General features: G+C 38.1%; 1 protein-coding gene across 2 annotated transcripts in view; it reads right to left on the bottom strand.

Moving 5' to 3' along the window:
- The window catches only part of FAM13A (family with sequence similarity 13 member A), a 362,178-nt gene that overhangs the window by 116,787 nt on the left and 218,814 nt on the right, over positions 1 to 26,577 (bottom strand). For both annotated transcript variants that reach the window (XM_030313445.1, XM_030313443.1), the window contains exon 7: positions 15,543 to 15,706. In XM_030313445.1, the coding sequence (XP_030169305.1) occupies positions 15,543 to 15,706 (164 nt within the window). The remainder of the gene's footprint in view (positions 1 to 15,542; positions 15,707 to 26,577) is intronic.

Below are 26,577 nucleotides of genomic sequence, written 5' to 3'. Positions count from 1 at the left end.
GACATGAAAAGATGCTCAACATCACTCATCATCAGAGAAATACAAATCAAAACTACTGTGAGGATGTCACCTCACACCAGTCAAATTGGCTAAAATTAACAACACAGGAAACAACAGGTGTTAGTGAGGATGGAGAGAAAGGGAAGCCCTCTTAACACTGTTGGTGGGAATGCAAACTGGTGCACCCATTCTGGAAAATAGTTTGGAGGTTCTTCAAAAAGTTAAAAATAGAGGGGTGCCTGGGTGCCTGGGTGCCTCAGTCAGTTAAGCATCTGACTTTTGGTTTTGGCTCTGGTCATGATCTCATGCACTAACAGCCCAGAGCCTGTTTGTGAATAACATAAACCCATTAATTTATATTCTCTAGTAATGAGAAAATATATATATATATATATATATATAGTTTTTGTGACTCAATTATGTATTTAAAGAAATAAATTATTTATGTTTATTACGTCCAGAAATTAGATTGAAGGAAGTTCAATGTTTTCTAAAAACATTATTGTACTTATTTAATAAGTGCAACTTATTAAATATTTTTTCTTCAACAAAGCAGTTTAAAACAACCATGAATTTGTTAAGTCTAAGCACTTCTTTGCCTGGATGCAGACGCTAGCATTCATTAAGTATTCTCACCTACACATATACTATGGCAGTTGTTCTCAACCCTCAACCTTTACTAAACATTAGAACCACTTGAAGAACTTTTAAAGATTTTGGTGTCAATTAAAATCTCTATTTTTGGAGGACTTACACTTGAGGAAGTATTTGTAAAGCTTTCCAGGTGATTATAATGTGCAATCAGCATGGAGAACCACTATTACTATAAAATATTCTAAATGTGTAATAACCAAATTTTCTGTTCTATCTCAGGATACTTGAATAGGCTAATTGACCTGCCAGTTAGATCATCAGAGAACCCTAATATGACAGTGGTGGGGTAAAATTTATGAACTTTTCATTCTTGTGCTATTAAAATCCACTTCCTTTCTGAAGATATTGCAGAAGACTCCAACTTTTGGTGCCTTTTTAACTTCTTTGGATTTTAAATAACTAATTTTTTCCAGCAAAGTATTCAATAAATTTAATGGAAACATACTAGGTACTAAATACTCTAATTTTTCTGTGCATACTCTAATTTGTATACCTGATGTCTGTTCAATTAAATATTAACATCTCCAATAAGATCATAATCATGCTGAAGGCACGGACCAGCATTTCACCTCTGTAAAACATATAGTATAGCTGAAATAGATAGACTTTTTCTGTGGAACAATATGGAATACAGAGTCCAATGTGTATGAATACGTATTCCAGTTTGCTATTGTGGTCTCAAATAAAGTAATTTCCATGAACCAGATTATCTTGACTATAAACATATGTGATAACTCATTTGAAAGTTGTGAGGATTATATGAGATCTCACAATGTAGAACACCTACCCTAGATCTAACCATGAAAAGCATGCTATTTGTACAGCCATCCACTTATATAGCAAATATTGAGTTCTTGTTCTCTCAACAGTCACTTTTTCAGATGTTAGATACACTGAATGAATCAAAACATATTACATCTCTGCCATAATAGTGCCTAACTTTTCATGAGGGACTCAGACCCATAATAAAAACACACATATTTTTTTCTTTTTTGAAGAAGGCAGGGCAAGGAAATGATAATGAATATATTATAATCAATAGGGTTGTGTAGTGAAGGACTTTTTGAAAACAGGACATTTGAGTAGCTAAAATGATGCAAGGTGAATTTTAAATGTGTATCTTCTTCCTGTTGAAGAAGGAAGGAAAGATGGCATAATGGCCCTGCCATCTGAATGAAATCCATGTTTTAAAGAGACAACAAAGGGTTCATCATGGCTTAGATGCATTTAGAGAGACACAGAATGGTAGGAAATGAAAGTGAAATATTGCCAGTGTAAATTATATAAAATTATAATAAAAATGTGTGGTAGGCAGAATGATCCCCAAAGCTGTCCACATCCTAATCGCCAGCAACCTGTAAATATTTTATGTTACATGGTATGGGGGAATTAATATTGTTAAGTGGGATTAAGTTTGCTAATCAGATGCCTTTTAAATAGTATTATCTTGGATTTTCTCAGTGGGCCCAATATAATGTAATTCACTGGCCATTGCCGGTTTTGGAGATGGAAGGAGGTCACTAGCCAAGATATATGAACAGACTTTAAAAGCTGCAAAAGTCAAAGAAACAAATTCTCCCCTAGAGCCTCCATGGGGAGTACAGTTCTGCTGACACCTGATTTTACCACAGTGAAACCCATTTCAGATATGAAATTTTAAAAACTTAACAATAAATGTGTGCTATTTCAAGGTACTAAATTTGTGGTAATTTGTGTAGCACCAACAGAAAACTAGTACAATATGATAAAGATGACTTTGGTGAGTCCAGAGAAGAGGATCACCTCAACTGATTAACACTTTAAGAAAGGCATTTGGCTTCTGTATGGAGAATCATGTGTAGGGAGCAAGAGTGGAAGCAGAGAAGTCAACTGGGTAGGTATTTTAGTAGTTCAGGTAAGAGACGATGGGCACTTGAGCTTTAGCTTTAGCTAACAGGTTTGATGCAAGGCATGATAGCAATAAGGAAAATAAAATATACCCAAACTGCTTTGATCTGCAGGATGAATTATAAAGCTATTTATATAATTGAAGTGAATTTGAAGTGGGACTTTCCCTACTGCACATATAACACCTAATACCTTAACAACACAGTAAGCACTCAATAAACATTTAATGAAAACAATAAGAATACTGTTGAATATGATGATGATAATGGCAATGAAAATAGTAATGATCCAAAATGATGATATTAATGGTGAAAAAGATAAGAAAAATGGATCCTTAATGGGCCTCTATTGAATATTACAAATAAGCATGTTAAATACTACTGTTTAATTTTCCCCTAAATTTTTTGCTAGGATTCTAGTGAGTTGGTTGCAGTGAGACAAAAACAGAAGGTATACCATGAGCTACATATAGATTTGATTCCATATAGATGCTTAGGATTTTCTCCTTAGTTTGTTTTTAAAACTTTATTATCATGTTACCTTTAGTCAAGTAACCAAAAATTAAGTTCTATGATCCTCTTTATAAATCTATTATGCCTCCATATCATATAGAAAAACCTTAGCAAGCCCTGTACATTTAACATTTGTCAACATTTAATTACCACAGGTATGTTCATTAGGATAGAACTTTGTTTTGGTTTACTGCTGTGTCCCTATAACCAAGAACAGAAAATTGCATATATAGTGCTCAAAAGACTTGTTGATAAAATGAACAAATGGATACGTCTTTTCTAATCTTTGTTTCATTGGTATTGCCTGAATAATGCAAATCCTAGAGGGACTCAATTTACCAAAATGTCCAATAAATTAAGTTTGGTTTACAATTATATGGGTAATAGCAGACATTCTTTGAGAACAACATAGATAAGATTTCAGGCCCAAAATTCTGACATTATTTAAAAAAAAACAAACACAACAAAGTAGTTCTCTGTAGGACAATACATTCATTTTAGGTATACCTTGCCAACATAATAAAATAAGAGTTAGGTTTGATATTGTGCCTGTTAATATACTACTACTTCATTACTTTCTCTTGAAGAATTACAGAGGAAAAAGGACCAGATATTTAGGTATGTAGAATACAGATAATCTTTGGATATATGATGCTCATTTGTCTTCAGTGTTTCCAATACCCACATTCATAACCTGAGGAGTAGGCTACGCCCAAACCACCAAATATTCCAGGGTGCCTGGCTGAGCGCGCAACTCTTGATCTTAGGGTAGTGAGTTTGGGCCCCATGTTGGGTGTAGAGATTCCTTAAAAATAAAATCTTTGGGGTGCCTGGGTGGCTCAGTCAAGTGTCCGACTTTGGCTCAGGTCATGATCTTGCGGTTCGTCAGTTCAAGCCCCATGTCAGGCTCTGTGCTGACGGCTCAGAGCCTGGAGCCTGCTTTGGATTCTGTGTCTCCCCCTCTCTCTATCCCTCCCTCACTCGTACTCTGTCTCTCTCTCTCTCTCAAAAATAAATAAACATTTAAAAAAAATCTTTGAAAAAAGTTTAAAAAACACTAAATGTTTAAAAATATTTTTTAAATATAACATTTTGAATATTAAAAAAGGAATTCTGTCAATAGACTTCTCTCTCTCTGCCCCTCCCCTGCTTGTAGGCATGCTCTTTCTCAAAATAAATAAATAAACTTAAGAAAAAAAAAGTTAAAAATAGAACTACCCTCTGACCCAGCAATTGCACTACTAAGTATTTACCCAAAGGATACAAAAATACTGATTCAAGGATACACCCACACACACACTATATATATATATATATATATATAATATATATATATATATATATATATATTTTTTTTTTTTTTTTTTTTTTCCCTGTCTTTAATGTTTGATGATTGTGTAATCTATCTCAGAGTAATCTTGATTGGGGTCCTTTGAGCTTTTGAGCTTCATGCATATGGATGTCCACATCCCTTCTAGGATTCAGGTAATGTTCAGCCATTATTTCTTGAAAATATATTTGATCATGACCTGAGCTGATATCAAGAGTCAGATGCTCAACCAACTAAACCACCCAGGCACTCCTCAGCCATTATTTCTTTAAATAAACTTTCTTCCCCTTTCTTTCTCTCCTCTCCTTCTGGGACTCCCAGGTTGAAATATATTCATTCACTTGATGGTGTCATGTAGATTCCATATACTTTTATCACTTTTTTCTTTTTAATTTTTGTTTCTCTATATATTCTAAATGACCTGTCTTTATTTTCTGATTCTTCATGCTAAATTCTGCTGATGAAATTCTCTACTGAATTTTCACTTCTGTCATTATATCCTTACACTTAAGGATTTCTGTTTGGTTCTTTTTTATGGTTTTCATTTATTACATTTTAAATTTTTTTCAAGTATTTTTTTTATTTCATTTAGTTGTCTGTTATCTTGCATCTCACTGAATTAAAAAACTTTTTTTTTAACATTTATTCATTTTGAGAGAGAGAGAGACAGAGTGTGAGTGGAGAAGGGGCAGAGAGAGAGGGAGGCACAGAAACTGAAGCAGGATCCAGGCTCTGTGCTGACAGCTCAGAGCCTGACATGGGGCTGGAACTCAGGGACCATGAGATCATGACTTGAGTCGAGGATGGAGGCCCAACCAACTGAGCCACCCAGGTGGCCCTCATTGAGCTTTTTATGGATAATTATTTTGAAATTTTTTTGGCAATTTGTAGATCTCTATTTGGGTTTGGTTGCTGGAGCTTTATTAATTTCCTTTTGTGCTGTCATGATTGCTTAATTCTTTATGATCTGTGCAGACCTGTGTTGGTATCTTGCATCTGAAGAAGCAAGCATCTCTTCTGGTCTTTACAGATTGGTTTGGGCACATAAAACCTTCTGTTGGTCCCTGGGCTGATGGAACTGCCTCTGGGATTTCAGCTGGGATTTCAGGTCATGTGGCTGCTGCTGGTTCTGCAGTGAGGTTGCAGCTGGAAGGCCTGATCCCTGGGGTGATGGGACTGCCTCCAGGACCTTGGCCAATAGAGTTGGCACTGAGACAAGGGTCAGCTTTTGGTTCTGCAAACAGTAGGCTTGTTACCAGGTACGCAGATGAGGGTGGCTTCTGCAAGGTTCCTGGGAGGGTTACCAGCAACCTGGGAGTTCCTTGGGTGGCCAAACTGGTCTGAGGCTGTAGAGGCTGGAGCTGAGTCATTGCTTCAAGGTCCACAGCTGGGACTGAAGTCTGTAGTCCTGCTCCAGGGGTATGGATGAGTGTGCCTCTTAACAGGTTCCTAGGTGGGTAGGACTTCCCATGGACCATGACCAATGGGGTTGGAGCTAGGTCATAGGGCCACTTCAGGATACACAGTCAGACCATGTTCAAGAGGCCTGTATCTGGTGGCTGGGAGGGGTCTCCCATCATGTCTCTGGTGGGCAGGACTACTCCTAGACCGTGGGTGAGATGGGCTGGAGCCAGCACAACAACAACTTTAGGATCCTCAGGCAGACAGAGGTTGGCGGGTCTGTCTCTGGGGACATGGATGTCTCTCTCACTGGGTCTCTGGGTCGGAAGGATTATTTCTGGACTAAGGCTGAGAGGGGCCAGAGCTAGGTCACAGGCTGCTTCATGGTCTACAGCTGGAACTGAGGCCAGTGGACCTATTACTCAAGGCATGGGTGGTGTGGCTCTTCCTTGTTCCCTGGAGGATGGTGCTATCAACAGCACCAAGACCAAATGGGGCTGCAGCTGAGTTCACAGATAGCCTGGGCTCTTTTCTGGGTCTGTAGTTATTATTATCTAACTATAGTTTGTGAGTCTGTCACCTGGGTGCAGGAATGCCTTTTCAAAATGGTCCTCCTCAGTCTTGGGTTTTACTGGGGTTTTGCAACCTTTTACCTGGATCCTGAGGCTCCCACAAAGACACTTTTGTCCATGGACAGCCACTAATTTAGTGTTGCTGTGGGGGGAAATGAGAGGAGGACCTCCTATTCTGTTACTTTGCTCTATAATTTTTAAAGTAAATATAAAGACAAAATATGACACGTGGCCTAATCTTAAAGAGAACACAGGCATACCCCGTTTTATTGAGCTTTGCTTTACTGCACTTTTCAGATACTGCATTTTTTATAAATTGAAAGTGTGTGGTAACCCTGCATCGAGCAAGTCTACTGGTGCCATTTTTCCAACAGCATTATGCTCACTTCATTTCTTCATGTCACATTTTTGCAATTCTCACAATATTTCAAACTTTTCATTATTATTATATTTGTTATGGTGATCTGTGATCAGTGATTATGACTCACTGAAAGCTCAGATAATGGTTAGCATTTTTTTTTAGCAATAAAGCATTAAAACATTTTTTTTAATGTTTATTGATTTTTGAGAGACAGAGAGAGACAGAATGTGAGCAGGGGAAGGGTAGAGAGACAGGGAGACACAGAATCTGAAGCAGGCTCCAGGCTCTGAGCTCTCAGCACAGAGCCCCATGTGGGGCACAAACCCATGAGCTGTGAGATCATGACCTGAGCTGAAGTTGGCCACCCAACCAGCTGAGTCACCCAGGTGCCCCAGCAATAAAGCATTTTTAAATTAAGGCATATAGATTGTTGTTTCAGACATAATGCTATTATATACTTAATAGATTATAGTATAGTATAAATATAAAATTTTATATGCACCGGGAAACTAAAAAATCATTCAACTCACTTTGAGATATCTGCCTTATTGTGGTCATCTGGAAACCAAAGCTGCAATATATGCCAGTATCTAAAACCAAGGTAGTCCTGGAAAGTATGGGTTATGTGGTGGCTGTAGGTATGAGAAAAAGACAAGCACAGAGCTGAGGGAGAAGAAACTGGAAAGACAAGTAGAGGATGGAGCAAGGAGTCTCTTATAGGCTGTGTACATATGAGCTACCAAATAGTTCTGAGCAGGAGTATCATCTGTTTAAAGGTTTCTGGGTCTGCAGAGTTGGTAAGGAGTGCGGCAGTAATGAAGCAAAATAAAGACAGTGAGATTGTCAAAGAGTATTTGGGAATTGGCTGGCTATGGGTAGATGATGGGGAGGGGGCAAGAAAGAGTTTGACATATATGAGGGACTAGGCTGACCAGTGTGTTAGAGTGATGTGGGGATATGGCTCAGTAGAGAATTCTCAATGGGAGACAGAGGTGTAGAAGTCATTATATAGAGTTAGAAGTTGAAGAAAGAGGCATAGGGCCAGCTTGTGTAAAGAAAATGAATCCAGCAGGAGAGGGGAATGCAGAAAATGCAGTAATTATCTAACCACAAGGTGATGGAGGCCTAACTCAGAATTGAGCTCAAGGGGGGAAAATGGAGAAAGGGATGTTGGAGAGACTGAAAACAAAATACTGACAAGGTTTGGTGACTGATCATAGAAAAGGTTTTGAGTCTAGTGCTTGAGAGAATGAAACCCATGACACAAAGTGGAGAGGCAAAGAGGGGAAGACAAGTTGTCTTTGGTAGGGTGAGTTTATGGTAAAGGCTGAGGTGGAGATAGCTGACAGGCACTAGAATGCTAGAACTGAGTTCAGGTCCAAGATACTTGATTTGAAAACTATCATGCTATGACTAGATTCACTGTGGAGGGGACAGGAGACAGAGATGGAACAGGTAGCCATGGAAGGAGACATGAAGGTCACCGAATTTGGAGGTGGGAATGGAAGGGAAGGAACATCACAGGTGGAAGCAACACAGGAAATGGGGAATTTTCAAGAATATGTGAAGAACTACAATACATTGAGTATGATGAAGATTGGTTTTTAAAAAGTAGAAAGTATTTAAAAATACATTCTGTATAAATACATTGAAATAAGTCTAGGAGAATATACAACCAACCTACCATAGCAGGAGGAGAGGGGAAGGAGTTAGAATTATGGAGCCAGGGGGCATCTGGGTGGCTCAGTTGGTTGAGTGTCTGACTCTTGGTATCAGCTCAGGTCATGATCCCAGGGTTGTGGGATTGAGCCCGGCATCAGGCTCTGTGCTGAATGTGGAGTCTGCTTAAGATTCCCTCTCGCTCTCCCTCTGCCCCTCTTCCCCTGCTCTCTATCATTCTCTCTCTCTCTCTCTCTCTCTCTCTCTCTCTTTACTAAAATAAATAAATTAAAAAAAAAGAATTATAGACCCAATGATTCATTGGGAACTTCAGTGTTATCAGTGATGTTTTACATTTTTCTAAGAATCATCTATTCCCCATATAACTCATCAAAAATATTGAAAAATGGAATCAATGGACAGGAAAGCACTTTTAGAATAAAACAACTCTCTTGGACAGAAACATTCTCTCAAGAAAAGATTTGTCTTTAATACACGTTGGCTTATTGTAGTTTACCTTATTTACCTATCAAGTTAAAAACAACTCTGCAACAAAGATACTTTCTTTAGTTGTATATTCTTCATCATATTATTTTAGGTAAATAACTGGCAAATGGTAACTATTTACTCTGATTGCAGAAAAGGAAAGCATTTAAATCACTCTTCATTTCTTTATCTCTTTATGCAAGAGCCAGGTACAAAACTTTCACTGTCTATGTATCTATAGGACCCTCACTGTGGGACAGGAGACCACAACTTCTGTTCACACAGAACCACACTGGGTAACTTTTCTGCTTATGACAATGGACCCCTGACATTTTTTTAGTGAAAATCCCAGGATGTTGGAGCTTTTTTTCTATGTCTCCCTGAAATACTGATCATTTCGATAACTTCTGATTACAGCACTGCACACCATTACCTAGAATCCTTCCAGATTCTGTCCAAAGAGCTTTCCTTCCCTCTTCTCCCTAAATCAGCTTCCAAGAGGGCCTGACCTTTATTCCTGCCACCGTACTGTCATATTCGATGAAAAGTATGAAGGAACAAATTCTCTTAAAATGTAACAAACATAACCTTCTCTGCAGACAGCATTTACTTATAACAGTAGTTGCATTTTAGCAGTTTGCAATCAAGTGATTTTCTTGTTAGAGTACATCCATTTCTTACTACTCCAGCAATTGTTTCTTCATTTGTTTTGGTACTTGTATTTTTTTTAAACAATGTTATTGAGGTATATTTTATGTATCCTAAAATCTACCTTTTCAAGTCTACACAGTTCAGTGATTTTTAGTAACTTTACCAAGTGGTCTAGCTATTGCCATAAATCAGTTTCAGAACATTTTCATTCCCCCCAAATAAAATCCCTCAGGGCATTTACATTAATCTCTGTGCCTCCCTGGTCCTCCACCCCCAGCCCCAGAGAATCACAACTCAACTGGCTATTTCTTTAAACATGCCTTTTCTGGACATTTCATATAAATGGCAACATACCATACATGGTTCTTGAGTCTTCACGGTTTTTATAGAACAAAACTAGAGATTTTCCTTTGACCTTTAAGAAAATGACACATTTAAAGAAATATATTACCTTTCAAATAAAACCTTGCAATAAATACTATTAAAAATCTAAAAAACTAAAATATTAATCCGTTTTAAGTTCTAAAATTTAAGAACATTCTGAAGGTAATATAGTGCTAGAAACATGAAATGATCACTTAACCTATCTCACACATTGAAACAGATAATAAAACAGCTATCCCTAAAGATTTTAATCATTTTAACATCTCCAACTTTACGTGTAATAGAACTTACCCTTTTTCCTTTTGAGGATGGATGTGTAACTTTCCCTTCTAGGAAAAATTTTAAATGGCTGGTTTCTTAATATATTAGTTAATGCCTACAGGTAGGTGTGTGTGTGTGTGTGTGTGTGTGTGTGTGTGTGTGTATGTGTGTGTGTGTGTGTGTGTGTGTGTGTGTTTTCGTCCTCAGTATCTTTGAAAGGAATAAGAGTATCATGTGTAGCGAAAGGAACTGGAATGTTCCAGCCTTGCTTAAAAGGATGCACCTGTCCAATAACCTCCTGTTTCCTGTGAGTGCCTCTGATCCTCCAAATTTGTACACTGTGCTTACAGTGTGGAGAAGGGCAGGCACTGACTCCTTTGAAGTAGGCAGGTCAGATTAGAAATTATGCTTTTCAGTCTATTGTGAGTTTCAGTAATGCACACATCTCAACTACAAAAAAGAATTTTTAATAGTATTTTTGAAACTGCTGCTGTGAGTTTTAGATGACATACATGGATTAGCTAATGCTTTCACTGAATTAAGTGAACATGTCAATAAGTACTTCTGTCTTTGGCTTGGAATTCAGTATAAAATAGATAATTCTATTGAGCTCTAACAAAATCAAGAGATACTTATCCTTAAGCTTTTTTCATTGAATCACTCTAATTGGGACAGATTCTATGAAGAAAAATGATTGTTTATATGATCATAGCCTCAATGCCAATTTTTGAAAATTATAGAAATATGGAAAAAAATGTCATTCATCTAAATAAATTATGCTCCAAGATAGAAATCAGCCTGTAAGCAGTAAGTGATATCCCCTCCTTTTTGAACTCTCAAAACATCACACTTTAAGTGTGTAGCTCTCTTTACTTTTATTTTTGCTGCCACTATCTGAAGACTAGAAAATAGTGAATACATGCTGGTAACAATTCATACTTCTATTACATCTTAAGAAGAAATGAGACTCCCTAGAAGAACTGAAATGAAGAAGAAAAAGACCAAGTGAGACAACCTGGGGAAAAATACTGAACAAGGCCTCAACTCTAAACATTCAAAGTTATCAAAACACACTGTTAGCCAAAAATTGCTTCTCAAAAGCCCTAGAAATTAGCCTTTAACCTGTTGTTTAAAAATCATAGGATACATCACCATTCTGGAAATCTCAGTACCAAAAGGTTCTTTCTTGGTTTTATCTTTGTTATTAACTAATATGGTAATTCTGCTGTAAACCAAACCATGAGGTATAAAAGTGGTGCACTGATTTTTAAAGTGCAGACAGAATGATTTTTTTTTTTTTGTAAAGTAAACCAAACTCACCAGGTCATAGACCAAACAAGAATAAATTCTGCTAAATTTTTTTCCCCAAAGAGCAACTACAGAATAAAAAAATCAATACTAGGAAAAACCCAGCTAAAGGCTGCCTGACAATTCCTAGAAAAAAAGTTGGTAAACCAAAGTAAATCTTGTATTAGGTAATAGGCACACAACAATGTATTTAATACACTATTGCCAACCTTTCTGTTTTAAGACTGGCACAACTGGGGTGCCTGGGTGGCTCAGTCGGTTAAGCGTTCAACTTCAGCTCAGGTCACGATCTCACGGTCCATGAGTTCGAGCCCCACGTCGGGCCCTGGGCTGATGGCTCAGAGCCTGGAGCCTGCTTCCGATTCTGTGTCTCCCTCTCTCTGCCCCTCCCCCGTTCATGCTCTGTCTCTCTCTGTCTCAAAAATAAAATAAACTTTAAAAAAATTAAAAAAAAGACTGGCACAACTAATCAACTGTTAAGGAAAATCTTCCTTAAAGATTTAGAAAAAGTTGTGTGTATATCACATATACCACTTTGAATTTATTTAAAAATTTATGAACTAGGGTGCCTGGGTGGCTCAGTTGGTAAAGCATCCTACTTTGGCTCAGGTCATAACCTCGTGGCTCATTGGTTCAAGCCCTGCATTGGGCTCCGTGCTGAAAGCTCAGAGTCTGTAGCCTGCTTGGGATTCTGCGTCTCCCTCTCTCTCTGTCCCTCCCCCATTTGTGCTCTATCAAAAATAAACACTAAAAAATTTTAAAAAATTATGAACTAATAACTTGTTCTGGACAATAAATAGAAACAGCTTCATCAGTGCATTTTTGAAATGAAAATTGCCATAATATCCATTCTCTTACTTCAAAGATATACGAAGGATTTAAAGTTTATTTTTAGTTAAATTTATTTTAATTATCTCCATTTGTCTTTTGACAATTTGTCTCACCATCTATGAAGAGGTATATAAAGAGTAAATAGTAAAATCTCTGAATGGACATTACAGATTATGGACAGAGACGAGAACTTGGATGAGTTAATACTGCATGATGATGAGTAGCATGGTTTCTCTCTTTTTTTAAAGTATTTATTTTTGAGAGAGAGAGAGAGAGAGAGCGAGCGAGCGAGCATGCTCCGGAGAGAGCACAAAAGGGGGAGGAGGAGAGAGTGAGGGAGAGAGAGAGTCCTAAGCAGGCTACATGCTGGTCATGGAGCCTCATGTGGGGCTCAATCTCACCAACCATGAGATCTTGACCCAAGCTAAAATCAAGAGTCAGATGCTCAACTGACTGAGCCACCCAGGTGCCCTATGAAACTTCTTCCCTTTCATTTTCTGCCTGGATGAATTAAAAAAAAGATATAAAGAACAAATATTAAAATTTTTCTTTTCATTATTTCATTAAGGCATTCCTGGCATAACTCTCTACCAAGTAATTTCAGAAGATAACATCTACACTAGCTCTTGTCACCCAGCCACTTGACTTGGATATTTAAACTAGAGAAGAAAACTTTAAAAAGGTCCAGTATTTCTATCTTTGGCCTTTATTATTTTTGGAGCTTTCCTCACTGCCCAAGGCCAGTTCCTCCACCGATGACACCCTTGCCGTTCAGTGGTGAAGACTGCACATTGCACAAACCCGGCCCAAGCAGCACAGCTATCCAGCAGGTGCATAGCCTATGCTTCTCAAGATGTTGCTCCCTCGTTTCCGAATTCCCTCTGGACGCCTTGTTGTATTACCTCCAGGCTAGGAACATCAGCGTCTTTCTGTCCATGCACGCAAACCGGCCTTTCAGTTGTTAAAATATTATAACACCCCAGATGGAGTAAAACAAACAAAACAAGCCCAACCCTTTCTGGACCGAGTCCACTCGTGCCCTCTGTCAAAGTGCAGACTCGTCTGCCCCTTTGCCAAGGCTCACAGGTGGCGCTGGGTCCACCATGTGGCCTTCTCACTGATCCCACACACCCATAACCTCTCCTTCCGCACAGATGCCACAGGAGCCTTTATAAAATACAAGTCTGCTTGGATTGCCCGCCACCTTATATTCCTGCGATCACATTCTGTCATGGTCAAGAGAAAATCCAAAGCCTTTAATATGGGGGACAGTTTTTCATGATATGATCTATTCAGCCTCTTAGCCCACCTCTAGCCTCATCTACATTCTAAACCCCAGGGTCCTGAATCCACTGCAACACTTGCTGTTCTCTGAGCTGTCCTCACCACCTCGCATGTCCTGGCACATGTTGTTTTCTTCCAGGAGCACCTTGTCTCGATTTACCTGCCCCCCCAAACTTCTATTTATCCTACTAGTCCTATTTCTAAAGTCGTCCTCTTTCTGAAACCTTCTCTGATCCTCCTCTCCAGACGTGGTCTGTTCCCCAACTCTGGCCTCACACAGCACCCTGGGTATTGTACTGGAAGCTTTTTAAGAGCACCTGAATCTTACTTATGACTTTATCACCAGACCGTTTCACAGTGCTTGGTAGATGATGGGCACCTAGTATATGTGTGTTTAATGATCACAATTCAAGTTTTATTTACTTTTCCTCTGTGTCCCCAAGTGTAAGACTTAGGTCTCTTAATTCTCTGAATTGCCAGCACCAGCAAGTAAATGCCACATAACTAGATCTCCATAAAGATTAATGACAGTTGAATGAATCAATACTATAACTACCTCCAGCCCTCCCTTGTCTCACTGATCCTGCAGGCTGATGAAAGATTACTTTTTCTAATATACAATTTTCCATGGTTCCCATCACCTACTCCTACCCAGGTGAAACTTTTACTGGCTTCCTATTACCTACAGGATGAAGCCCACTTCCCTAGCTCAGTTCTTTTGCATAGAAATGCACTTTCTTTGACCTTCACCAACACTCTGTTCCCCCTTTGCATCTCAGCTTAGGCTTTCCCTGCCCAAACTAAAATTGTCTTTGCGTGAGTCTGGGACATTAACCCGATTTAGTTTCTTAATATCCCCACTTATGAGAGCTGAAATGATCTTCACAGGCTCCCCACTGCCCCCCGCCCACTTTTTCTAAGTGTTTTCCTATTACTCCCTTCACTAAAATGTAAGTTCCATAAACACAGGGGCCTGGTTGGCCTTGTTCAATGCTGCATCCCTGATCCTAAAGCAGTTCCTGGAACCAGAGATTAAGTGCTGATCATTTGTTCAGTGAAGGAAAGACTAAACGCAAAAATATTTCTAGTTGGCATTCAAGGTCCTCAGTGACCTCGGCACCCTCCATTTTCCCAGCCTTATCTCCAACCAGTTCCTCACATGATACCTGTTTGCTATTTCCCAAATACCTCTATTATACTTCCTGACTAGGCCTTCTTTTTCTTCCTATTTAAATTCTTTTCATCTTTCATAGGAATTCCTTCTTTCATAAGGCAATCCAAAGTGGTAAGCTCCTGAGCTATATTATTTATCTATTTAATGTCTTAAATATCTTTCAATTCTCTAGAGCTTTCTTATAATGGATTTTTTTTAATAAATGGGCTTTAAGTTATAACAAAAGACTGAAAATTCTTAAAGGGAAAAACTTCCAAATGCTAGGAGTTAATAAGATTCAGACTCCATTTTATCTATTAAAAAAAAAAAAAAAAACCCTACAGATCTTCTTCAAGTATAACAAAGAGGTTTGCTTTCCGGTATAATGTGCAACATAATACATAGTTAAAATGATACATTCAAATGTGTTAGTGACAGCTGGTTCCAGTAACAACTCTGATCTCCATTTTGACTGCAAATAATACTGGCCACTGACCATATTATGAAAAGGGAACCAAGAAGTAACTCTTCCCACTTACAACTCTGAGCCTAGCACAGTCCAGTTGACTAGATACTTTGTTTTAAAACATAAACAAAAAAGTACATATAACAAATCAGGAACACTTCTGTGGTAAGAACTATTACTCAAAAAAATTCCCAAAACTTAGAATGAATTTTAAATAGTTTTACTGATCTGCATCCTGTTGACCCCAGTGGTAGTTACATGCAAACATTCCTAAGTATGCCAGCCTATACATGGGAGCAGACAATACACGATGTAACATGTAAACAAAAGAAACATGCCAACCTGGATACCAACTTTGCACCACTAGCATCTTCTGCTGAATTCACATCATTCCTGTAGGGTTTTCTACGACTTAGCCGCAGGCTGACCTGAGGAACACCATCTGACAGCTCTGGTTGTGGTACTCTGTGTGACTGAATAGATCCCTCACTCCTGGATTTTGGGATCTAGAAAATACAATTTGGGGAGGAGGGCAGATTTAAAAAAATCTTTCAGATTAAGTTATCAAAGATAATTTGTTCTAATTTATTAGTAACCTAATGTATTAATGACATTCCAGAAAAATACCAACCTAGGTATAGAATTTAAAATATTAAAAATAAATTGCTAAAAAGCAAAGGGCACAGGGAAGGGGAGATGTCAACACTTCCAAGGGGAACTTTCAAACCATATACAGCCACATCCCTTTCCTGGATTCTGATACAAATCTTCCCCAGGCTTACCCCCTCCCTCCCTCCCCTAGCCCCCACCATTAGAATAATTATGCTGTGTAATGAGAGATTATGAGAGTATATCAGAGTGGCAACCTGGAGTGAAGGAAAGAAGAAATAGAAAAAGACAGGGGAAAAAAAAGGGCTGAGAACCACTGAAATGAAGGATGACAATATCAGAAAGGTGTCCAGAAATATTTACTACCAGCAAGTAAAATCTGCACCAGTTCGTAATAGTTTCTGTTGTCATCTTCTTTTGTAGGGCAAAGTATGGTCTAATACACTTTTAACTAAAGAAATAGCTAGGAAAAATGTACCTTTTTAGTTCTCTTCTGTCTCTAGAAGCATGGGCAACACAAGTGCCAAGTAAACCCTGGTGTACTGACTTCTCCTATCTGAGGTTATGTGCTCCCTCCAACCCCAGAAACACCCTCATGCTTTTATATTGCATCAGAAACAATGTGAATACAATTGATATCCTTCTCCTGAAATTGTGTAAAAATCATGTGAGAGTTTCAGGAAAAATTCACACCCTCAGGTCAATTGTATTTGTTACACCGGAAGCTCTTTCTCATCTCCTGGACTTTTCTTATACTTGTCCTTCAACTGGAATGTCATCTACTCATCACTGGCATCACTGGCCACTCACCAATTGCCTAAGACCAAACCAAATCTTAACTTCCTTTGAGGCTGAGAGAAGAATCCACTTCCTGGGGTGCCTGGGTGGCTCGGTCGGTTGAGCGTCTGACTTTGGCTCAGGTCATGATCTCACGGTTCATAGGTTCGGGCCCTGCGTCGGGCTCAGTGCTGACATCTCAGAGACTGGAACCTGCTTTGGATTCTGGGTCTCCCTCTCTCTCTGCTCCTCCCCTACTCAAACTCTGTCTCTCTCTCAAAAATAAGTAGAAAGATTAAAAAAAAAAATTTAAGAATCCACTTCCCACAGAGCGTCTCTAAGTAAGCTCAGGTCTTAATGACCTTTCCCAACTTTGAATTCCTGTAATACACTGCCACAAAATCCATGCTTGATCTCATGTCGCCTGATAGTTGTTTTATATTTTTAAGTTATATGGCCTCAGCCAGATGTCTGGACACAGAGATTATAGTCTCATTCTCTTCCCCTTTCTCCTCCTCTACTGTGTCCTTTTCCTCCTCTTATTTATATTATTATTTTTAACATTTTGGCCATTGAGTCTAGTTAAGTTTTGAACCCATTAATACTTATTGTCAGACAACACACTTTTTTTTTAGAAGATATTTTTTCTTTTCTTTCTTTCTTTTTTAAGTTTATTTATTTCGAGAGAGTGCATGAGCAGGGGAGGGGCAGAGAGAGAGGAAGAGAGACAGAATCCCAAGCAGGCGTTGCAGTATCAGAACAGAGCCCAACATGAGGCTCAAACTCATGAGCCATGAGATCATGACCTGAGCCAAAACCAAGAGTGAGATGTTTAACCCACTGAGCCACCCGGGTGCTCCAACAACACACTTTTCAACTGTAAGATATTCCAAAGACACTGACTGACCAAGAAACTAGGGTAACAGGCAATTAAAAAAAGTAATATGGGGACAGTTATAAACATCAATATTTAATAAATTCATACCTCTATGAGAATTACAAAAATAACACATGAAAATAATTTAGCAAATAGTTACATTTACCACAGAGCAAAGTAAATACTCAAAATATTAATTTTAATATTAATTTAAATTAATTTAATATTAACAACTTATTAATATTGTTAAGTAAAACTTGCCCAAATCTGACAATTACCAATGAATTGTTCCATTACATTTCTCTGTAGAGTGTTCATAAAAGTTCATGAAAATCAAGGGAAAGTGAATTTTTTAAAATTATAAACTATAGTTCACTGAGATATTTGCCAAGATTACTTATGAAAGAAATATTTAGGTAAACAGCAAGAGAACATATTAAAAGTACAAATATATGCTATTATATATTTCATAAAAGGGGCTCTTTTGCATGTGGCTATTTTTCATGTGAGTAGACAGGAAAAATAAATACACTGAAAAAGCAGTAAGATTTCAAACTAGTTAGCTAAAAAATCTCATACCCAGACTTAATTCTCTCAATATTAAAACAAATATAAGAACAGTTGTTTGGCAACATTTTATGGTGTTAAAATAAGGACATAGCATTTTAAGTTCAGTGATAATTTGGGGGTTCTAAAGTTGATTCAATAGTTTATGTAAAGGAGAAATATTCTAAGGTAGAAAGGTAACATGTTGCTGATTCCACTTGGTCAGTTTACATTAAAATAGACTACATAACACAGATCACTTAAGACTCAGATACCATAAACTATATCAGGTACATTTTTCAAAGTATTATTCTGTGATGATTTAATCTCTATAAAAATAAAATAGAGGGGCGCCTGGGTGGCTCAGTCCATTAAGCATCTGACTTCGGCTCAGGTCATGATCTCATGGCTCATGAGTTGGAGCTCCACCTCGGGCTCTGTGCTGACAGGTCAGAGCCTGGAGCCTGCTTTGGATTCTGTGTCTCCCTCGCTCTCTGCCCCTCCCCCACTCACGCTCAGGGTGTGTGTGTGTGTGTGTGTGTGTGTGTGTGTCTCTCAAAAATAAACATTAAAAAAATTTTTTTTTTAATTTTTTTTTCAACGTTTATTTATTTTTGGGACAGAGAGAGACAGAGCATGAACGGGGGAGGGGCAGAGAGAGAGGGGGACACAGAATCGGAAACAGGCTCCAGGCTCTGAGCCATCAGCGCAGAGCCCCACGCGGGGCTCGAACTCACGGACCGCGAGATTGTGACCTGGCTGAAGTCGGACGCTTAACCGACCAGGTGCCCCTAAAAAAAATTTTTTTTAAATACAACAGGATTGTCATTAGCCATGAACTTTAAAATATAAATTTATTAATATATACTAAAGTAGTCCAAACAGCTGAGCTTATGCACAAGGACATGAAAACACCACATGAAGCCTATGAGAGAACAAAATTGTTAGAAAAAGGTAGCTCAGTAACTCTGAGACCATTAGAACTATAGAGTGTATATATATATATATATATATATATATACACACACACACACACACACTATATATATATACACACTATATAAATATATACACACACTATATATATACACACACTATATATATATACACACACTATAAGATACACTATATAAATATACATAGACTATATATATATATACACTATATATATACACTAAATATACACTATATATACATATAAACTATATAAATATATATACACTGTATAAATATAAATATATACACACACACATTTTAAAAGGAATGCATGTTTTTAAAGGAGATAAATGATACCATCATGAAGATGTACCTTCAAGACTACACATTTCATTACAGATATGATTACTGTAGGAAAAATAGATAAAAATTTAAAATCAGCTGCTCTACCTTTGTCATTAATTTTAGTACAAATGTATTAACTTTGAGAAAAGGAAAGAGATCACTGTCTTTGCCTTAGCTGGAATTGAGCTTTTTAGAAGCACGTGATTTGAGCCTTGGCCTTATAAGGTAGGTAGAAGAGATAGTTTTATTTTTATGCTCTGAGTGTCCACCTCAGATTGTGTAACGTTTACACTTTCAGGTGGTATTCAGGGCTCCTTTCATCATAGAACTCTCGGAGGAGGAGGAAGACCCCAGTTATCCAAGGCAAAGGATACAAGGAGACATCTTATTACAGTGTAGCCTTAAAGCAGTTGTTCTCTCCAGCAGCCAGTTTTGTCCGGAGACATTACTGGTTGTCATGATGGCGGTGAGTGGGTGTGCTACCAGAGTCTAGTGGGTAAAGACCAGGAATGTGATGAAGCATCTTACAATGCACAGGACAGCCTGTCACAAAAAAGAGTTATCTGATCCAAAATGTCAGTAGGGCTAAAGCTGAGAAACTCTGATTCAGTGGTATGGTAAGAAGAAACCTGTATTGACCCAGCTCCTCTTTTTCTATCCTTTTCTTCTGGCTCCACCCTCCCTTTTTTTGCCATTGCCAAGATGTAATGGGCCCAGGTCAGCTATAGGTTTAGCAAAAATGGGCCAGCTAGGTCATCTAGGCCTGCCTTGTCTAGTCATGGGTGATATTGATTCTGTGAGGTTCAGTCAAGCTCTGTGGGGCAGGGACTCCAAATAGGGCTAAAAGCCTTACTATGATAAATGGAGTTCATGTGCTTCGAGAGATCCACCTGCAGTCTCCCTCATAATATGTGGCTGCAGTTGGAAAACTGCCAACCATCTGGAATACTGAGGTGACAAAGCTTTTCCTTTCCACTGGAGATATCCATTAAGTCACAGCAGACTTGGCTTCGTTTTTTTTTAGTGATTGCTTCATGATACTGTACTTGAAGGTGAAAACTATAAAAGCCCCCAAACCATTTATGAAAAACACTTTGCTCAGAAGAATTCTGCCATTGACTGTTTGAGATAAGGATCTAGGCACTTGTTGTGTGATTGATGTGTATAACCGAAATACTAACAATTCCAGAGACTGTAAAAAGAGCACATTCCATGCATGTATTTGCAGGCATGGAATAGTCTAACACAAGTAATTCAAGCTGCTTTAGATTTTGAGATGCCATGGGGCTAGAAACAAAAGAATAACCTTTGATAAAGTAAAATTAGGAAATATTCTCCTGAATGTTGCTGCTATTAGTTGTAAAGATGTAGTGTTACTCTGTGTTAGGCATGGTTCCATGAGATTTATATCAATTAATCTATTTAATTGTCATGACAACCCAAAGAGGCAGGGACTATTATTACTATCTCACAAATGAGGAAACTGAGGCATTAAGAGTTTGAATTACTTGTTCTATTGAGTAAGTGGCAGAACTACAGTTACAACCCAGGGAATCAGGCCTCAGTACTCGTGCTTACCATTACTTTCTATATCTGGTTACATGTTAAACATTAGAATTGCAAGAAGAAAAGACACTTTTGGATGAAAGTCACGTTACAGTCCATAACGCAAACCATTTTCTTCCCTTTTTTTGGCATTAGTAGTTAAAACTCTCTTTAAATTTATCTCTCTGGCATCTACTGAACTGTTCTAGCAGTATAATCTTAGGAGAAAAAGTCAGTTATGAGGACAAAACTATACAGAAAATGTATTCATATTTTTTTATTTATAATGGGCCCAAAATGTAAGCATTTTACAAAGTCAAATTACTATCATAGGCAATTATAGCACATCTATATTTTGAAGGATATCTCAGCCATTAAAATATCTCTAAAGTTTTTAATGAGACTGTGAAATTGTGTTATGATATATAATACAGTGTGAGTCCATTGAGCAAATAAAAATGCATATAGGTATATACCTCCAGTAAAACTCAGATCATCACCATACTTAAAACATACACAAATAAATTTCAAAGGCCAAAAAACAAATTTTGTCACAGTCAACACTGCCAATATTTTAACATGGTCTCATCTTTAAAAATCGAACAGGAAATCCAGAACCAGAAAAACATCTGTGAAACTAGGCTCTGATTTACTTTTATACATTGATGTGACTAACAACATTAAAAAATCATGTGCCTCAATTTAATATTTATCCATATGAATCTATCACTGTGAGGCCACAATTGTAAGTCATAAGTACAGGCCCTCTGTCCCCCAGGCAACTGCAGGGTAAGAGTTGTGTGTCCTACAGGACTGAAACAAAGGGATGGCAGGTGAGTCAGGAGGAAAGGCTCAGTTGACTAGACAGGGACCAGTCTCTAAAATCCAAATCTCCCTTTTCTTTGTGTAGGTGGAGTGAGTTCATTGCTTATTATGGGTTTCTTCCCAGCAAAGTAATGTACATATGAATCAAGTGCAGGAAAATTTATGGGTCTTCAGAATGATTTGATAGTTATCTAGCTGTGTTTGAGAGACAAGATGAGCCTACGGTCCTCCTACTATGCCGCCATCTCAGCTCCCCTCCTCAAGTGCAGGACAATTTATAACAACAATTTAGAATGCTATCAAAGTAGTTTTAAGTTTTTTGAAGTTCAAGCATAAAAAAATAATATTTTGGTCTTAGGAGTCACCCTAAGTCTTGGTCAGTTGCTGGGCTTGAATTTTGAAATTAGAAAAACTCTTTTCATCTTCAGATACTTTGAGCTCTGTTTAGAATAGGGCAGAAAATCACAATCAAGGCTCAAATAATGAAGGAAGTTGTGACAGAAGGAGTCTGAAAAGTTAATTTTTAACATTTAGACGTTCTAAATAAAGACTATTAGACTGTCTCATCTCCTTGACCATTTCTTCCCTCCGCTTATCATTTGTATGGAAGAGGGCATAGCCTCTTGCCAAACTTCATGCTCATTCAAGTCATAATCTTCATAAGAAGAAATGGTGAAATAACGGAGCACTAGAAAAGAGATGTTAAACTCCGATTTTTTTAAAAAGACATTTCTAGGGTAAAAAAGGTTAAAAAAAGTCCTCTAAATCTGAAAAAAGCCTTTGTTTTTAATTAAAAATATCTAAGTTTGCTTTTCAAAAGTGAGGTTTATTTTTTTGTTTTTTGTTTTTTTTTTTACTAAACAGCTGCAGTTCTTCTGATAATCTGATCAATCTATTATGTGCCAGTGACAGTGCTAATTGATGGCCCAGGCTTTTTTCTGAGAAGGCTATTAACAAGCTTTAGGGAATTTTGGGGAGTTTCTTGTACATACTTTTCCTTCCTTCCTCCCTTCCTCCCTCCCTCCCTCCCTCCCTTCCTTCCTTCCTTCCTTCCTTCCTTCCTTCCTTCCTTCCTCCCTCCCTCCCTCCCTCCCTCCCTCCCTCCCTCCATCCCTTCCTCCCTCCCTCCCTTCCTCCCTCCTTCCCTCCTTTTTTTTGTAAAAGTGGGTCAGTGTTAAAGTTATAACTAATTAAAATCTCATTTTGATCTAAGTTTTAGTCTGTACTTTAGAATAAAATCACTTTAACTTTGTTAGAAAAATTGTGTATAAAGACAAAAATTTCACAATTAAAAAATAGTTTATCTTGAAAGAGATCAGATAGATCAATTACAGGTTCAGAGTGTGTACCAATCAAGTAAGGAACCCTCAGCACTTGGTGTTCCTTAACTGTTCTCTTTTCATCTCCTTTCCCCTCTGCAAAGGTAGGTGCCTCACAGCAGAGATTTTTGTTTGTTTTGCTAACTGCTGTAGCCTTGGCTCCTAGAACAGCACCTGGCAAATAGTAGGCAACCACTATATATTTGTGTAATAAAAGAACAAATGAATGACCAAACTAAACATCATCTACCTTCCTCTCAGAAACACTGAAATGTTAACAGATTATCCGTTGATACGATAAAGTAAATTCATTCTTCTGTGTAAGCATTGCTCTTATTTTAGAAATTTCATTTATATTGTTTCAAATCTTACAAGTTAATTTTTAAAATGGCTATGGTACAGAAATGGGAAGAAGGGGCAGGAAGCTACATTTACTCAGCATAAGCGATCCCACAGTAGAGCCGTCTGACCTGGGACATAGGCTCAAGGAAGTCTCACCTTTTAGAATCTGCTCACAGATCAATCTGTACATGGCAGTAAGCTGAGGCTTATTCACATCAACACAGTTCCAACTGCTATTTTACAAAGTTATTCATTCATGTCCCTGACTTCAGGTCTTTTACCAGGGAAAAAATTCACGCAGAAAGTAATTGTAAAGTGAGCAGTTTAGGAATTTACATAGAAGACTTTCAAAAATTTTCCTTCTATTAGTAAAATAAAAATTTGCTTTAAAATTTTTGATCACTTATTTCTAATTATCAAAATCAATGATCAATCAATGAGAATGTTTATCATCTCATCCCAAATACAATCTTCTGACCTCAAGTTCTTGCTAATGTAGAGGACAGGATTATACAGGGTGAAGGAGTCTTAAAATAGGATGTTCTCTGGAAGCTTATTCCAAAAGGATGCTACCAACACTGGAAGGAATGCTGTGAAAAAGTGGTTCTGACCCAGTGGGGCACATCACAATATCCTTTGGAGATTTAAAAAGTACACCTGCCTTAATTTATCCTACCACCCCATTTCTCAGTCTGAAGGAATATCTCTGAGACAGATCCTGGGCAGGTGAATTAGAAACAAACGCCTTAGAATAATATGTGCTGCTGCTGATTCAAAGTTTTAAAATTTGCCAAGAAGCAAATAATTTCTCTTTGAGGTTTTGAAAATAAGTGTTGAGGTAAAAAAAATAAAATAAAATAAACATTATATAACTGAATTGTTTGATTATAGCTGGTCATATAAGTTCCACATTTATACCAGAAAAATTAGGTGGAAAATTAACAAATCAGATGTTTATTTTAGAACCACTCAGGTTTTGAATTGAAGAGAGGTCTACTCCAACTCCTTTATTTCAAAAATAAAGTCTAGGGGTGCCTGGGTATCTCAGTTGGTTAAGTGTCTGACTCAGGTCATGATCTCACAGTTCGTGAGTTTCAGCCCCTTATCAGGCTCTGTGCTGAAAGCACAGGGCTTGCTTGGGATTCTCTCTCTCTCTCTCTCTCCCTCTCTCTCTGCCCCTCCCCTGCTCATTCTCTCTCTCTCAAAAATAGATAAACATTAAAAAAAAATGAAGTCCAGGGGTCCAGAGAACTGAAATGAGCTGCCCAAGGTTGTATAGAGGAAGGAAAACTGGCTATTAAAAGCCCTTTCTCCTGACCAAAGTGACAGTGAGAAATAAAGTGATAAAGTGTAAAATTCGGGGCAAACTAGCTGATTAGTGGTAATCCAAGGAGGCAACATACCTTCTGTGGCCCAGATGGCAACACCTTGGGCCAGGAGCATGCTGCCATTGTGTGAGGTTGTAAGATACCTGGTACAGTCTCATTATTGGTGCCAGCCTGACACACAGGTTTTGTTTATTTGAGAAAAACGCACTTCTATCTTGTTTAAGTCAATGTTGTTCGGGGTTTATTTATATGCAAGCGAACCTAATCCAAACTGATACAAGATTTTGGTCAAATACTACTTTATCAGTAACGCCTTCTTTGACACAATTTAATAAATAGCAGAATTCTCCCTTATGCACTACTCCCCACTTCCTTGGCCTTGCTTTATTTATCTCCACTGCACATAATACCATCTGACACACTGTATATTTACTTTTGCTTATTTATTTGTTGTCTTTTCCTCCTACCCAGATATGAATTCTATGAGGGTAAAAACCCTCATGGGTTTGTGTTACAAACCTGGTGGGATGGAGGGAGGGCTAAGGAAGGGCATGGCTCACCTTAAAGGGAAATATAACTGCTTACTTTTATTGGGTCAAAATTTAGTCACATGGTGACACACAGCTGCCTGGGAAGTTAGAGAAAGTAGTCTTATAGATGTAATTCAGTGTATAAAGCCAAGGGAGGGAGGGAGAATAGGTTTTGGGGAGGCCACTGGCAGTCTTGAACACAGACAAAGAAAGAAAGGAAGGAAGGAAGGAAGGAAGGAAGGAAGGAAGGAAGGAAGGAAGGAAGGAAGGAAGAAAGAAAGAAAGAAAGGACATGTGAAAGGGATGTTTGGGGAGGAACACTCCAGATAGAGAAAAGAGCAGGGCAAAGGTCCTGAGAAGGAAGCATGATTCCCAAGTCTGAGGGACAGTAAGGAGGTCACTGGGCTAGAGCTGAATGAATCAGAAGAGTGGCAAGAGATGAGGCCAGTGATATAGCAGAGGGCCCAGATCATGTACACCCATAGGTATTTTAAAGACTTTGGTTTTTACCTTGTGCAAACAGAAACTTTTTGGAAGATGTTGAACAGAAAAGTAACGTGTCTGACTTTCATTTTAACAGGGTCATTACTATTGCATTGAGAAGAGACTTGTAGAAGGGGCAGAGTAATACAAGGATACCAACTAGGAAGTAGCCGAGATGCTTATGGCTTGAATCCAGGAGCTGGTTAGAAGGCATCATTAGATTCTGGATATAACCTCAATGTGGAATCAACAGGATTTGCTGAAGCACTGGATGTGAGGCAGGCAAGAGTCAAGGATAATGAAACTGCCATCAGGGAGTTAGGAAAGATAGCAGGGAGTATAGATTTTGGTGGGTAAATCAGGAGTTTATAGCCTTGGATGTGCTAAAAACTTTAATAACTTTGGACATGCATGCACCTAACAGAGAGTTGGAGACAGCTGGATATAGTAGTTGGAATTGAGAAACTTGGACTGAAAATACAAGTTTAGGAGCCATCTATATATATGGATGATATTTAAAAACTAAGTAATTAGAAATGATCGTCTAGGGAGTGAATCTAAATAGAGAAGGGAAGAGATCAGACCAAGAACTGATATCCAGAGCATGCCAAGGTTGGAGAAAGAAGACCCAGAGAGACTGAGGAGTGAACAGTGAGGTAGAAGGAAAACTAAGAGAATATCCTGAAAGGCAAGGGTAAAGGGATTCAACAGGGAAGGAATAAATACAGTTACCATGTTATAAAGCAATTTCAAAACATGTATCTACATAAAGACTTGTACATGAATGTTTATAGCAGCATTAACTGTTATAGCCAAAAAGTGGAAACAACTCATATGTCCATCTACTGATGTCTGGGTAAGCAAAATGTGTCTATCTGTACAATGGAATACTATTCAACTATAAAAAGGAATGGA

The sequence above is a fragment of the Lynx canadensis genome, chromosome B1 (assembly GCF_007474595.2).
Source record: "Lynx canadensis isolate LIC74 chromosome B1, mLynCan4.pri.v2, whole genome shotgun sequence".
In the NCBI taxonomy this organism is placed as follows: domain Eukaryota; kingdom Metazoa; phylum Chordata; class Mammalia; order Carnivora; family Felidae; genus Lynx; species Lynx canadensis.
The sequence above is the reverse complement of the archived record's forward strand: the minus strand, read 5'-3'. Positions and strand labels throughout refer to the sequence as shown.